The sequence below is a fragment of the Microplitis mediator genome, chromosome 9, assembly GCF_029852145.1.
Source record: "Microplitis mediator isolate UGA2020A chromosome 9, iyMicMedi2.1, whole genome shotgun sequence".
Taxonomy (NCBI): domain Eukaryota; kingdom Metazoa; phylum Arthropoda; class Insecta; order Hymenoptera; family Braconidae; genus Microplitis; species Microplitis mediator.
Window position 1 is genome coordinate 13,661,977 of NC_079977.1, and position 16,329 is coordinate 13,678,305.

The 16,329-nt window shown below is 32.9% G+C and overlaps 1 protein-coding gene across 4 annotated transcripts in view; it reads right to left on the reverse strand.

The window, feature by feature from the left end:
- LOC130674446 (gamma-tubulin complex component 2-like) overlaps positions 1–16,329 on the reverse strand; it is an 87,124-nt gene that overhangs the window by 40,738 nt on the left and 30,057 nt on the right. For 3 of the 4 annotated variants that reach the window (XM_057479771.1, XM_057479772.1, XM_057479775.1), the window contains exon 6: positions 4,885–5,028. The exons of the other annotated variant lie outside the window; for it this stretch is intronic. In XM_057479771.1, coding sequence (XP_057335754.1) covers positions 4,885–5,028 — 144 coding nt within the window. The remainder of the gene's footprint in view (positions 1–4,884; positions 5,029–16,329) is intronic. 4 annotated transcript variants of the gene reach the window in all.

Below are 16,329 nucleotides of genomic sequence, written 5' to 3' on the forward strand. Positions count from 1 at the left end.
TTTTAAGTTTTCGGGTCGCCGTTTGCGGCATTTTTTAGGTAATTTGATACTCTTCAAAAGTCTCCTTAATAGTTTTACTCGGACTCTAATTGTTTTTTCTGTATTGGTTCTGAAAATAATTTTTTTAATAATAATTTGGGTTTTTAGTTGATATCCCGGGAAAAAATCAGCATGCATGATCATGCCTGAGCAGGCTTAAATCTCATGCATGATCAGGCCTGAATTTTGGCCAGACATGAACAGGCATGATTTTGCCTGAGCAGTCATGATCATGCATGATTCTGCCTGAGAAGTCATGATCGTGCCCAGTCATGCATGATCAGACCTGGATTTTGGCCAGGCATGATCATGCATGACCATACATTATCATGCATGATCATACATTATCATGCATGACCTTCCCTGAGCAGGCATATGCTTTTATAATCTGTGATTCCTCTCGAGCACGTTTGGTCGTATTTAAATATCGGCTGCTTATGAAAAATACGATCAGGCATTCCCATACATGAGCACGCGTTGTTATGCATGAACATGCATTCCCATAGCTTATTTATTTGAAAGATGTTGCTGTAAGTATTAGAAACTAAGGTATATAATTAATCGTACTATACAAATGATAGAGAGTAATTTATCAATTTTCATTGGTTCTTTTATTTTGAACTTTCATTAAAAACTGTTTTTAACATATTATTCACTTAATGCATTAAACAATTAATATTTATGAATACAAATTGTTTTTTTATTTGTTTAACTATTAATATGTTTAGTTTTCCACTATATTTAAATGGTGTATTACCGTACGATGGACGGTGTGGCTCAATAAGTTATAGATCAAATTGAATGGAATATAGTATAGTGCCGGATAGCTCAACTGGTAGAGCACTCGGCGCGATACCAAATTGGTCTGGGTTCGATTCCCAGTTCGGGCTATCTATATTTTTCTCAATTTATCTATAAATTGTCTTATTGAGAGGTTTGCATGTTTAGGTTTTCACTATATTTAAATGGGTTTCCACTATATATAAAAAACTCGAGATACAATGATTTCTAACGTAAGTCATGAGCAAGGCTGATCTAGAATGAATCATGCATGATCATGCTTGATCACAAATGAGTTGTACATGATCAAGTATGAACCATGTATGGTCATGCATGACAGAGCATGCTCAATCATGACCTTTCCTGATAAATAATATCTCTGTAGACAATTATTCATAACGTAAGTTATGAGCAAGTCTAATCTAGAATGAGCCATGCATGATCATGCTTGATCACCAATGAGTCATGTCTGGCCATGAATGAGTTATGCATGATCAAGTATGAACCATGCATGGTTATGCATAATAGAGCATGCTCAAGCATGACCTTTCCTGATGGATAATATCTCTGGATACAATTATTTCAAACTTAATGCATGTGCAAGCTTGATCTAGAATGAGTCATGCATGATCATGCTTGATCAAGAATGATTCATGCCTGGCCATGAATGAGTCATGCAGGATCAAGCCTGAATTATGCATGAATCATGCACGATCAGGCACGAATCATGCATAAATCCTGCATGATCATACATGATCATGCATGGTGATTTTTTCCCGGGTATTAACTAAATAACGAAATTTACAGAAAAAGTGCAGATAACGATTTTTTAGGAAATTTTATTCGCTACAAAAAAGGTCCTTTTAGTTAAGTGGCTCAAGTTCTTCGTTCACGTGATATAGGGATTTCAGTAATTTTGTAAATAAAATATTTGTCCAAAAATTCCACCAAATACTATTTCATTTCAATTTTAAATCGGTAAATAATTTTCTTTTCATTAATTTAATCCAGTCATTAAAATCAAAAGGGGTCAAATTGATGAACTTCGGAAAAATTTTTGACAAATATTTTATTTACAAAATTACTAAAATCCCTATATCACGTGAACGGAGAACTTAAGCTACTTAACTAAGAGGACCTTTTTTGTAGCGAATAAAATTTCCTAAAAAATCGTTATCTGCACTTTTTCTGTAAATTTCGTTATTTAGTTAATATCAACTAAAAACCCAAATTATTATTAAAAAAATTATTTTCAGAACCAATACAGAAAAAACAATTAGAGTCCGAGTAAAACTATTAAGGAGACTTTTGAAGAGTATCAAATTACCTAAAAAATGCCGCAAACGGCGACCCGAAAACTTAAAATGCGGCTGAGTTATAGAGAATTAAAAAAAAAATCCCAACTTTCCCATGTATTTTAAATGGGATAATTTCAAAATCAAATGTAAAGTACTTAGAATTAAAATTAAGAGCTAAAACTTTCAGAGAATTTTTTTTTCAATGTCTACAACAATATTTTTCAGTGGGAGCGAAAAAAAAAAAATAGTCGTTCCAAACGGACCACCCTAATATATATATAATATATAATATATAAATAAATGTAAATATATAAGATAACAATTCAATGAGATCCTGGCGTACACTTTAAAAAGAGCGGTGTTAAACTGAAATTACACCAGTGTAGGAGGCGTAATTCGGCGATGTTAAACTGGTGTAAAAGCGGGGTAAACTGCGTCCGCTCAGAGTATTAGCTTTGGGAAGCTTATAAAACGCAAAAAATATCTTGACACACACACACACTCAAACTTACGAGCGCACACACGTTCACACACGAACGCACACACACGCAAGCGCACACACGCACACAAACACACATGCACACACCCTCACACGCACACATATGCACACAATTCCAAAGTAAAATATTTTAACACCGGAAAATTTCTTTTAATACCGGTAAAGAACATTTACACCGGCAGCGGCGTTATTTTCACACCGCTTTCGGGGTTAAAATTTAACACCGCCAATTTTAACACCTACACCACTTGGACTTACCCCGGTGATTCTGTACAGTGTAACAAAATTTTTCTTCAATGATCTTATTAGAAAAAATTTTTTTTTTTGATTCATAAACTCGTATCTGCAAAAAAGTTACCGGGATATTTGATATGAAAACGCGTATCTACACAAACTTATAAATAAAAAGAGAATATCGATGCGGCTGGTATAATTTATGTTCAATTCTATCAAAGTTATAAACAAAGAGTATAAATTTCTAATTTATTTTAACTACTTACAAAAGTTAAGCAATACTAGATGTTTTTATTGATTTCCCAAAAAATATGATTTTGCAGATGCGAGGCTTACGTAGAAAGGGGACGATATGTTCTAAAAATTATACGGGCTCTTTGCCTTCATAGGGTTGGATGATCGCTGAATAAATAACTGCAATCTATTCGTTAGTTTTAATAATATCATTATAAAAAATTACAAAAAAATACCAATTCCGACATTTTGTTCCGTATGGTTTTTATATCAACTCACTAGTTTTATTTCAAGTTCATGTAACTTTCCATCTTGATCATTCCTATTCATTTCTGACCAAAAATATTAAACTTATCAAGCTCAATCGTCAGCAATACTTTAGAAAACGACTCTCATTATTGATTATTTTAAATTTTTCGAATTCTCGGAGATTAATACGAAGCGTAACTTTAGTCGAGCTAGAAAATACCGATGCATCTAAATGTATTGTTGAACTCAAAGAGCCTGAACATGTATTTATAATCATGTTTTTGAGCTCTTCAAGCTCAAAAACAGCAGGAAGTTTCGATGCTGGTTCGCAGGGTCAACCGTTTTTCAGATTTTTTTATGTAGCGTTAATTGTTGGTTTTAATGTGCACTATTAGGAATCGACTTCTAAACTAAGCTCGAAAAACTCGTCCTTAAATAAAGTGCACTCATGATATATGACATGTGAGCGTATAGTGTTCGTAGTATTATTTTGTAGGCACAATAAAATGGCTTGTTAAAAATAGTATTTTATAAAATCTTTTCGTAGATTATAAAGATTCATCAAGTTTTAAGGAATTCATAAGAGTATAGAAAATCGGATCAAAATTTTATTTTGCTCGTCCACTAAAAATGTAGTCAATTAGATCAAATTTTGCATAAATACTATAATATTGCTACAAGCGAAAATTCTACGCAAATCATATAAATTTTAGAATTATTAAAGCTACCATAAAATTTCATTTAAAAATGATATAAGTGAACAAAATATAGCACAATTTTTGAAACCATAGCATAATATTTCACTCTAGCACAAATAATTTAGTTAAATCTTTAAGATATAAAATATAATTTTTGAATGAGGTTTAATCTTGTTTCTGACCGAAAATCGTAAATAATAGTCAATTATGAAGTCGTGAATTTATAATTTCTACTGCTATTCATTGGTATCTCAATGAATATACTATCCATTCCCGGAAAAAAATGTTCAAACATGACTATGCCTGTTCATGTATGACCATGCCTGATGTCAGATATGATCATGCCTGTCCATGCATGATTATGTCTGAAGCGTTAAATACTTCAGGCCTGATCATGCATGGCCACGTCTGACTAAGCATGAACAGACATGATCACATCTAAGGCGTTAAATACGTTCAGGCCTGATCATGCATGGTAATGCCTGTTCATACATGATCACATCTGACTAAACTTAAACAGACATGATCATGTCTGAAGCGTTAAATACGTTCAGGCCTGATCATGCATGACCATGCCTGTTCATGTCTGATCCAGTCTGATACATTGGTTTAAATTTAAAAAACTTAGTTATATAGCGATAATTGTAGATGAATTAACTCTACAATAAGTTTTCAATGATGGACAAAATAATTTTATAAATTGAATCATAAAATATATCCATCACTGTTATATATATATATATATATATATATATATATATATATATATATATAGATATATAATTTCTGATATACTAGCATGTGTACACGTACAGTATTTAAGTAGTTAAAAAATATGATGAGAAACGATTACCTGAATAAAATTACAGAATTGTTTGCAAATATTACATATTCCAGTGATAGATGATAATAACTCAGGATCGGTTAGCATACATTCTTTCAAATAACTGTCTTGTAAATCTTGATGAACAGTCAATACATCATCAACATTAGTTACCTAAAAAGAAAATTCATCAATGCTGATTAATATTTACCAATCATACGTAATGTCAATTTAACATTAATACACTAGGTTACAATAACCCTGTATTTTTCGACAGCCTGGTGTTTTGGGTTGAAATAGAGGAATCGAAGAGTTGAAATGATATAGAAAAGGAAGGCTTTGGTATCTCATCAACAATGTCTTGCTTCAAGAGATAATTGAGAGTAATTGTGAGTCAAGGGTTTTGGGCACTCACATAGAATAAAAAGTCATTAAAAATGCCACGATTTAGTAAATATTGAAATTCGTTTGTAGCAATATTTCATTTTGCCACTAGCAATGCTTCAGTCTGTATTTTTTTACCATACTTTCGTTGAGTTCTATCAAGTTTTTATAAAAAATCAAGTATCGATAGTTAAATTATCAATATCAGAATACGACTAACCAATTATTTTGTAGTATCGTCGGTAATATTCATTTAAAATTTCGAGTCTGTAGGTCTTTTTCCCTAAAAACGTGAAAATTTTTATTTCTTACGCCCCCACACATTCCTATAACAATGGATTTTACAGATACTGAGCCATCGATTTTCTCGTATCGTAGGTGGTTTTTATTTCAAATTAAAAATCTATAGGTCTCTTCTTCAAAAAACGCGAAAATTTTCATTTCTTACGCTCCCGCGAACACCTGTAACAATCGATTTTATAAAAAAAAAACTAGCTGTTACCCGCTCGCTTCGCTGGGCATTTCGTAATGTTGGATGACTCTTTATGTATTTTTTTTCAATATTGATATCGATAACTTAACGTTTACCGTTCAAACATTCGTAAATATACTTATTCTCTTGCACGTTTATATGAAAGAAAAAATGTTTATATGTAAGAAAAAAAGACATTTTAAAATACTCTGGCTAGCGCTATAACAGCTGAATTATAAAAAAAAGACTACTACTGATTCGAGAGTAAATTTTCAATCAAAAATATTTAATTGTATCGTTATTAATTTTCTTGTATCTTAACTAACATTCAATTCAAATTTCAAGACTGTAGGTATTTTGATCAAACCCGTTAAAATTTTCATTACTTACGCCCCTTCAAGGCCTCACCAGTGTCAATTTGAAAAAAAATTAAACCTTGTATTTTTTTGTATCCGAAGTAATTTTCATTTAGGATTCCAAGTTTGGAGGTCTTTTGGCCATAAAACAAAAAATTTTCATTTCTTACGCCCCCGCACAACCCAACCAGCGTCAATTGAAAAAATTGAATTCACACCATTTATTTTATGGTATTCTAGCCCAAGTCGAAATATGGAGTGTGATTCCAACGTCTCGAGCATTACAAACGTAACTCCAACGTCTCGGACGTTGCAAATGTAAAATCCATGTTTTAAAAGCATTACAAACGTGAATTTCATTTTGTAAATATAAAAAACGTATACTAAACATAAAATTTTCAGTACAGTGAAAATCCGAAATGGTTTCGAAAATCCAAAAATAGAGACAGAAAAAACGATTTACGTTAACCAAGCAAAGAATTTTCCTCAAACTTCTTTTCATGATCGAGGTAAATCACCATAAGCGAAGAGTTGAGGTAGTGCTTTACTCTCGACATGTCAAAAAAAGCAGTTTTCTTGAAACTGATATTGATTTTTTGTTAATTATATCGCACTTATAGGATGATATAAGTGCATTTATATAAAGTCAAATAATATGTCAAGCACATAAAATATATTTCAATAACAATTATTTTGTTTAACATGGTAAATAATAACATTAAAAATAATTTTTATCTGAACTTCCGTGTGTCTGTGTTTATGAATCCGTGTATGTGACAAGGAAATTGCTCGAAAAAATAATCCTACCGGAATAATTTTCTTTGATCATCTAAATTACACACACTAAGGATTTTCTCAATTAATATAAGCGTTCAATTCACTGTCGTTTAATTATTATTTATAAAAAAACTAAGATGCGACTGCGTATTTGTATCTATATATGGGGCATTCCACGCCAAATCGGACGGTGTCAAAAATTGATTTTTCCGATTTCCTTAATTTTTTTGTATTTTTTAGTACCCCTCAAAAGAGGTTCCCTGGTAAATTTTGAGATTTTTTTTATCAATGGTTCAAACAATATTAAATTTTCAAAAAAACCGCTCTTTTTATGGTTTTTTGATCATAACTTTCGTAATAATGGTAGAAATTCAATGATTTTTTTTTTTCAAAATTTTCGTTTTTAGATGGTCTTTATAGAAAAAAATACAAAACAAATATACGAAATGTTTTTAATCGAGATATTTGAATTTTAAGTTTTCAACCGTGTTTTTAAAAAAAGATGTATCCTTCGATTTTCTTGAAAATTTTCTATCTTAAACTTCTATCCATTTTGCAACTTTTAAGCCTGGTCCGGTAGTGGGCCTTCTATAATTACTATTTTATTTAGATTTTTGAAAATTGAAAAAATTTTTTTTTCGCTATAAAGTATTATCAATACCGATTTTTGACATTGTACACTTGTTTTTCTTGCATATTATAAATTGATTTCGATATTTTTTTGTTTTGAGTAGGGATTCAAAAGCAGTAAGTAAAAGTTAATGCTATTTATAAGCAGTTATAATAAATGTTTTTATTTATTACGAAGCAACTATTTCGAAGCAAAACAAACATTAGATTTGCTATACAATAAAGCTAAGACCATTACAGGAGCTCAAAAATTCCATATAATTATTCGAAAAAGCTACGAAACTGTATTACAAACGTTTTTAATTATTTTCGTGTTCTTTCGAAAATTTTACATTACCGATTGTTTTATAAACTAGAGTACTCATTAGCAAATATAGCTCCGTCGCTTTTTCGAATAATTATATGGAATTTTTGAGCTCCTGTAATGGTCTTAGCTTTATTGTATAGCAAATCTGATGTTTGTTTTGCTTCGAAATAGTTGCTTCTTAATAAATAAAAACATTTATTATAACTGCTTATAAATAGCATTAACTTTTACTTACTGCTTTTGAATCCCTACTCAAAACAAAAAAATATCGAAATCAATTTATAATATGCAAGAAAAACAAGTGTACAATGTCAAAAATCGGTATTGATAATACTTTATAGCGAAAAAAAAATTTTTTCAATTTTCAAAAATCTAAATAAAATAGTAATTATAGAAGGCCCACTACCGGACCGGGCTTAAAAGTTGCAAAATGGATAGAAGTTTAAGATAGAAAATTTTCAAGAAAATCGAAGGATACATCTTTTTTTAAAAACACGGTTGAAAACTTAAAATTCAAATATCTCGATTAAAAACATTTCGTATATTTGTTTTGTATTTTTTTCTATAAAGACCATCTAAAAACGAAAATTTTGAAAAAAAAAATCATTGAATTTCTACCATTATTACGAAAGTTATGATCAAAAAACCATAAAAAGAGCGGTTTTTTTGAAAATTTAATATTGTTTGAACCATTGATCAAAAAAATCTCAAAATTTACCAGGAAACCTCTTTTGAGGGGTACTAAAAAATACAAAAAAATTAAGGAAATCGGAAAAATCAATTTTTGACACCGTCCGATTTGGCGTGGAATGCCCCATATACATTATACTCGTGCTTCGTCCTCAAGATTAGTAACCTGAAATAATTTTACATGTAGTACCACGCAAGAGGTACCACAACACACTTAATTTGAGAGCATATAGTTTGAAAAAACTGACTGCTGCGCCCCTGCTTTCTGTTCCTCGGCGCCATATTCCTCATTCACGTTTTAGTGTTTTACCACAATACACGCATTCATCGCTATCATGGGAAAAAGCAAGAAAAGGAAGCATTCCAAGGATTCTCGATATTACATCCTTAAATAAATTAGGAAATTAGAGGAAAAAAAAAAGAGCAAATACGGAGATACATCATCATCGTCAGAATTCTGGGGCCGACCCACAATACCATATAATTAAGGTATATCTATGTGTACGTCTATTCACATGCCTTATATACCAACGACTATTTAGTCAAAGATAACTGAGAATTATCTCTAACAAAAATTAAAACATGAACAAAAATATATATATATATATATATACATATAATTATCGGTATTTAATTACGCAAAAAAAAAAAAAAAAAAAAAAAGTTTACATCGTTCGGCATTTACAGGGGGCCATATACCAGAGACGCCAAACGTCAGGTCTCCATCACTTCCGCCGATCACCAGGGAACCAATTTTACCGACTGACAAACCTTCGAACGAAAAGGACAGAGAGGGCACAACGACCGATGATCCGCCAAATTCAAATGACCAGTCAAACGTCTTTTCCGAAACACCTCCAGATATTATGAAGGAATCAGAGGTTGAAATCCCTGCTGTTGAGCAGGATATTTTGGAGATTCTTGAAGAAGATCCCTCGAAAATAGAAAAACATGGATCAGATTTCCACACGGAAATAGCCACACGATTTCAGTACTGGTCTACGTTGGGCATCAACAAGGAGAACCGAAAAGAAATAAATGAGAAATATTTAATTCCAAGAAACTGCCCTTGCATTAACGCTCCTTTAATTAACCCAGAAATTAAAGCAGCACTGTCAGATACCGTAGTGAAAAGAGACAAAGGCATCGAAGCCAAACAGAAACAACTCGCTTCAGCGATCTCTTGTGTCGGAGGAGCTATCTCTCACTTGATTAACTCAAAAGAGAAGGATAATGTATTACTAGGGCAACTTACGGACGCTGGACGTCTCTTGTGTGATCTTCAATACACAGAGTCAATTACACGCCGTAATTTCGTTTTTTATTCAGTTAAAAAAGAGTTTAAAGACCAACTATTGACTATAAAAATAGACAAACACCTATTTGGTGAAAACTTAGCGGATACGTTAAAAACAGCAAAAGCAGTTTCAAAATCCGCAGCTGAGATGAAAGACGATACCAGTCCTAGTATAAAAACCCAGAAAAAGACAGAAAACCCTCTCGCTTCCAGGGATTTAAACTCCAAAGCTCCGGTTCCGCTTCGCAGGCAATCGGGTCCAATGAGGAGCTCTGGGCCTGCTTCTCGACATCATCAACCAACAAACTCGTTCAAGAAATCATCGAGTCGTCAGAAGACATATCGACGTTAAATACGGTAAAATATGCTGGTCGTTCATCACTTTTTTATAAACAATGGACATTCCTCACAAATGATCAAACTATTCTATCCTGGATAAAAAGATATGAATTAAAATTTTCTCGGCCTGTAAGGCAAAATCTTATTCCTCAGACACCAGAGTTAACGGAGTCAGAGGAGTATTTTATGAAGGAAGCTATATGCAAGCTTCTAGCAATCGGAGCGATTTCCGAATGCACGCCCTGCAGCGATCAATTTGTGTCGAGTGTCTTTTTAACACCAAAACCGGGTGGAAAATTTAGATTTATTTTAAACCTAAAGGCTCTTAATAGATATATAGATACCGACCATTTCAAAATTGAAGACTTACGTACTGTTTTAAAGCTAATTTCTAGAGGCGACTTTATGTGCACTATAGATCTTAAGGACGCTTATTTCTTAATAAAAGTACACCCACAAAGTAGGAGGTTCTTAAGATTTATTTGGAAAAATAAACTATACGAATTTAACGCTCTTCCGTTTGGTTACAACCGGGCTCCACAGATTTTTACAAAACTAATTAAACCCGTAATAAGACTTTTATGGCTGGCAGGTTTTTTATCGTCAGTTTATTTAGACGACTTTTTCTTACTAGGCAGAAACAAAAAAGAATGTCTAGACAATGCCAATACTACCAAAAAATTACTCATTGCCCTGGGCTTCATTATTAATGATGAAAAAAGCAAATTAATACCCTCTATTTCTTGTAAATATTTAGGTTTCGTTATAAACTCTCAGGATTTTAAAATCACCTTGCCTTCAGACAAAAAAATAGCCATTAAGGCTGAATTACAAAAATTTATGAAAATAAATCGCTGTAAAATCAGAAAATTAGCACATCTTGTTGGTATTCTGGTTGCAGCTTGCCCCGCTGTAGAATATGGGTGGTTATATACGAAACAATTAGAGCGCTGTAAATTCCTAAGTCTTAAGATAGGTAACAATTATGAAAAATACATAAACATACCTAGTTCAGTCGTACCAGACCTTAAATGGTGGTTAGAAGTCATCGACAATACCTTCAGCAGTATTAAGGTTGATGAATATCAGATAGAGATTTTCACTGACGCTTCAACTACGGGTTGAGGAGCAGCTTGCGGACCTGATAAAACGGGAGGAAAGTGGTCAGAGGATGAACGAAAGCAACATATCAACTCTCTTGAATTACAGGCGGCATTCTTCGGCTTAAAGTGTTTCGCCAAAGACCTAAAAAATTGTCAAATTTTACTGCGTATTGATAATTCAACCGCTATATCATATATCAACCGTATGGGAGGTATCAAATATCCCCACCTCAATAAGATCGCTCGAGACATTTGGCAATGGTGCGAGGAACGCCAAATTTTTATTATAGCTTCGTACATAAAATCTTCAGACAATCAGGTAGCGGACGCGGAGTCGAGACGGATTCATCCGGATATTGAGTGGAGCCTAACAACAATGGCTTTCAATAAAATCGTATCAAAATTTGGACATCCTAAAATAGACTTATTTGCCGACAGACTAAATAAAAAATGTACCAAGTATGTAGCTTGGCAGCCAGATCCAGAGGCTTTTGAAATAAATGCGTTTACGATGAACTGGTCAAAGTTTTACTTTTACGCGTTTCCCCCTCTTTCAATAACATTAAAAGTCCTTAGAAAGATCATACTAGACAAAGCCAGAGGCATAGTTATAGTTCCAGTTTGGCCAAACCAACCATGGTTTCCGATCTTTAAGAGCCTTCTCGAATCAGATACAATAACTTTAATACCTAATGAAGACATTATTTCTAATTTCAGCAGCCGGAAAAAACACTCGACTCTTACCCTGGTTGCCGGAATATTATCCGGGAGGGATTATTGAAACGCCAAGTACCAGAGACATTAACTGAAATAATGCTGGCATCACTGGCCGATAGTTCAATAAAACAGTATGACATTTGCCTGAAAAAATGGTTTGTCTTTTGTCAAGAAAACTCAGTTGATATGTTCAAAGCATCAGTGTCATCAGTGATAGAATTTCTTACAAATATATTCAATGCGGGAAACCAGTACGGGTCCTTAAACAGCCACAGAGCAGCATTATCATCAATAAACCCAGATGTTTCAAAGGATGACAGAATTCAAAGATTCTTGAAGGGCGTATATAGGCTTCGACCCCCTTTGCCTAAGTATAATCTAACCTGGGATACATCTAACGTTCTGGATTTCCTCGCCACATGGTATCCAAATGAAAGTATCTCTTCAGAACAGCTTTCCAAGAAATGAATTACTCTACTAGCTCTCGTTACGGCACACAGAGTCCAAACACTCTCCAAAATTAATATTAAAAACATTGAAACTCAAGAGACACAAATCATTATAAAAATTCCGGACCCGATAAAAACTTCACGACGAAACTCTAAGCAACCAATCCTCGTGCTACCTTACTATCTAGAAAAACCAGAGATTTGCCCAGCAAAAACACTTAAGGATTACATGGAAAAGACCATGACCTTACGAAAGTGTGATAACTTAATGATAAGTTTCAAAAAGCCATATAAAGTTGTTTCTACGCAGACACTAAGCCGCTGGATAAAATCCAGCCTGAAAGACAGCGGAATAGACGTTACAACATTCACTGCACACAGTACCCGGCATGCGGCTACTTCCAAAGCCTATAAACAGGGTGTAAACTTGGACTTAATCCGTAAAACTGCGGGTTGGAGCGGTACTTCAGATACGTTTGGTAAATTCTATAACAGGACAATAGTTAACTCAGATATATCTTCATTAGCAAAATCAGTACTTGGCACATGATAAATATAAGAGATGTTAAACTTTATAAATTGAAAAGGAATAAAAGATAATTTATGTTATAAATCTAACGATTGGTGTCTTCCTATTGGATTAGGATATTTCCTGAACGCTCTAAAAATCTACATGTTGTAAAATTATTTCAGGTTACAAATCTTGAGGACGAAGCACGAGTATAATTAACGATTAAACGAACTTACCAAGTAAAGTTCTATCATAATTATACGGTGTGCTTCGTCCGAAAAGATTAGTAACTCCCACCCACCCCCATCAAGCGATTCCCAAAAAACCTCTGTTCAGGAAATATGTAGAAATAAAAATTATAAAACTTTGAACGAAATGAGGAATATGGCGCCGAGGAACGGAAAGCAGGGGCGCAGCAGTTTTTTCAAACTATATGCTCTCAAATTAAGTGTGTTGTGGTACCTCTTGCGTGGTACTACATGTTGTAAAAATATTTCAGGTTACTAATCTTTTCGGACGAAGCACATCGTTTAATTATGATAGAACTTCACTTGGTAAGTTCGTTTAATCGTTAATTTTATTATAGTATTTTTTTTCTTCACCTTAGAGTTATAGCACCACTAAACCATAGCAGAGTTTTCTGTTTTTTGTTACTTCGTTTTTTGTATTTTATTTTAATGACATAAATTTAGATGTCACTTTTTAATTTTTTAATTTTTTTTAACTACCATATTTGTTTTAAAAAATTGTATTTTTGATTTTGTTTAATTTTTACGTGTCAATTTTTTTTTCTAATTTTTTTTTTAAGAATTTAATTGTTACAAAAATTTTAAAAATTATCAAATATCTGCTAAATGAATTTTTATTTTATTTTAATCAATTTTATTGTGGAAAATGAGATTATGAGAAATGCACTTTTGAATTTTCCAAACCGTTTTTTTCTTTTTTTTTGTAATAAAAATTTTTTCTTTAATTTTCAAAATTAATTCACCCTGTTAAGAAAAAAAAATTGAGAACAATAAAAACGGTATCAAAAAGTATTGGTTGCATTAAAAAACCAAAACTTTTGAATCCTGCTTCCATTGTTCCGAAACTTTTTTTTAAACAGGGTTGAATCGCTGATTATATAAATATCATTTTTAACTTCACGCTTAGAAAAATTGAAAATTTATTAAAATTCGGGAAGTTATTGGTTTTACCCCGTTTTGCGAAAATCGAGTTTTCATCAGATCTAGACGTTTTGAGGTCCTAGGAAGCTGTCTTGACTATTCCCGCGATGGTGTCCGTGCGGCTATATGTATGTGTGTGTGTGTTACTAATCCGCTCTCAAACTTAAAAAACCACGTCGATTGCCACCAGTCCCGTCAAAATTGGTTGATTCGTTCGGAAGTTATCGAAAACAAAAAATTTCGAAAAAAGTGTTTTTTTAAACTTCTCGCTGAGAAAATCGACGATTTTCAAAAAATTCGGGAAGTAATTGGTTTCACCCCGATTTTCGAAAATCGGGTTTTTCTCATATGTCGACATTTGAAGGTGCTAGGATGCTATTCTGACATTTTCAGAGCGATGTATGTATGTATGTGTGTGTGTGTGTGTGTGTGTGTGTGTGTGTGTGTGTGTGTGTGTGTGTGTATGTGTGTGTGTGTGTGTGTACGGGTGTGTGTGTGTTGTTGTAAACCTCTCATATCTTTCTGATGAATGAACCGATTTAGATGGTTCTTGCGGCATTCAAAAGATATCTTCTGAACTTAGATTTTTAGAAAATTTCAGATCATTCAGTCAAATAGACTCTGAGATATTTAAGAAATACGAAAAAAAAAATTTTTTTTTAGTTTTTTTCAAATTTTTCAGAAACGGCTCGATCGATCAATTCCAAAATCTAATCAGCTCTAGAACTCGATGAAAGCTTTTGATTGCCGCCATGAACGCCTTAATTATATAATCCGTTCGAAAGATATCGTCGACGAAAGAATGAAAAAAAATCGTTTTTTTTTTTTTTTTCGTGAATATTTCGGAAACTATCGAATTGATCAATTCCAAAATCTAATCTGCTCGAGAACTCGACAAAATCATTCGATTGCTGCCAAGAACGTCCCAATCAGATAATCCGTTCGAGAGATATCGTCGACGGAATAATAAATGTTAAATCAATATCTGCTTTTTGCATTGAATAACATAATAACTACTGAACAAAATTACTCGAAACTAATATTTTCTTCTTTATATAAGTCATTAGAAGTGACTGTCTAAAAATCATCATATTCGCTCGCATTACGATATACTTACACGATATAGATACAACGTATCACGTAAATACTTATTTTTGAGCTAATAATTGAACATAATTGTGAAGAAATATAAAAAACGCTCATTTATGAATTATTTTAGATTCTAAATTTTTAAACTTTAACGTAACCCTTTTGAGCTTGAAAAGCTCATAAAAAAGGGAAACGAAAGTATTTTTTAGCTCGAAGAGCTCGAAAATGTATTTATACTAATGTTTTCAAGCTCTTAGAGATCGAAAACAGCGGGAAGTTTGGGGGCTGGCCTGCAGGCCAACCGATGCCCAGATTGTTTGCATAACTGCGACATTTCTTTTTGGATCGTTTTTGATTAAATAAAATAATTATTAGAGCCCAAAAAACCACGCCGATCGCCGCCAAGAATGTGAAAATCAGTTCATTGGTTCGTGAGTTATCGTTGTCGAAAAAATTCGGAAAAAGTGAATTTTTCAAATTTCTCTAAAATTCTCGGTTCGATCAGTTTGTGTTCAAAAGTATACTATAGAATTTGAAAAACTGCGTGGAACGCTGCCACCTGCGTGAAAATCGGTTCATTCATTCAGAAGTTATTGTGGTTTAAAAATTTAAATAATTCTGTTTTATTAAACTTTTATCAGATTTTTGAGCTCGAATAGCTTAAAAGCTTAGAACAGCTAACTTTTTGAGCTCGAAGAGCTCGAAAGCGTAATAAAAGTGCAATTTTAAGCGCTTAGATATGGAATTAGCGGAAAGTTGCAAGGATGGCCTTTAGATCAACCGTTTTCCAGATTTTTATTTATAGAAGCTTCAAAATTAAGTCATGTGATTCCAAATGTCTTTAAATATAATACACATGTATGCGTAGAAGCATGAGAAGCCAATATATGTTGGCTTTATAAAGTTGATTTGATTTCCAATTAACCTCGCGTAGCTTCGGAAGATTTCGTATTAATCAAGACAGTTATGCTTATACAATGCGTCATGGATAAACATTGTTATGAAATCAATTTCCTCGAATCAGGTGGTCCTAAATAGATGAAATTATCTATTGTGGTAGTAAATAATTATTAGTTTTGGTGTTTAATAAATGGTCGAGATCGAAACTACTCGTTGTATTAGACTTATCTACTTTTCGACTGATCGATTATATGAGGATCATTTGTGTATATTGTAGTATCGATT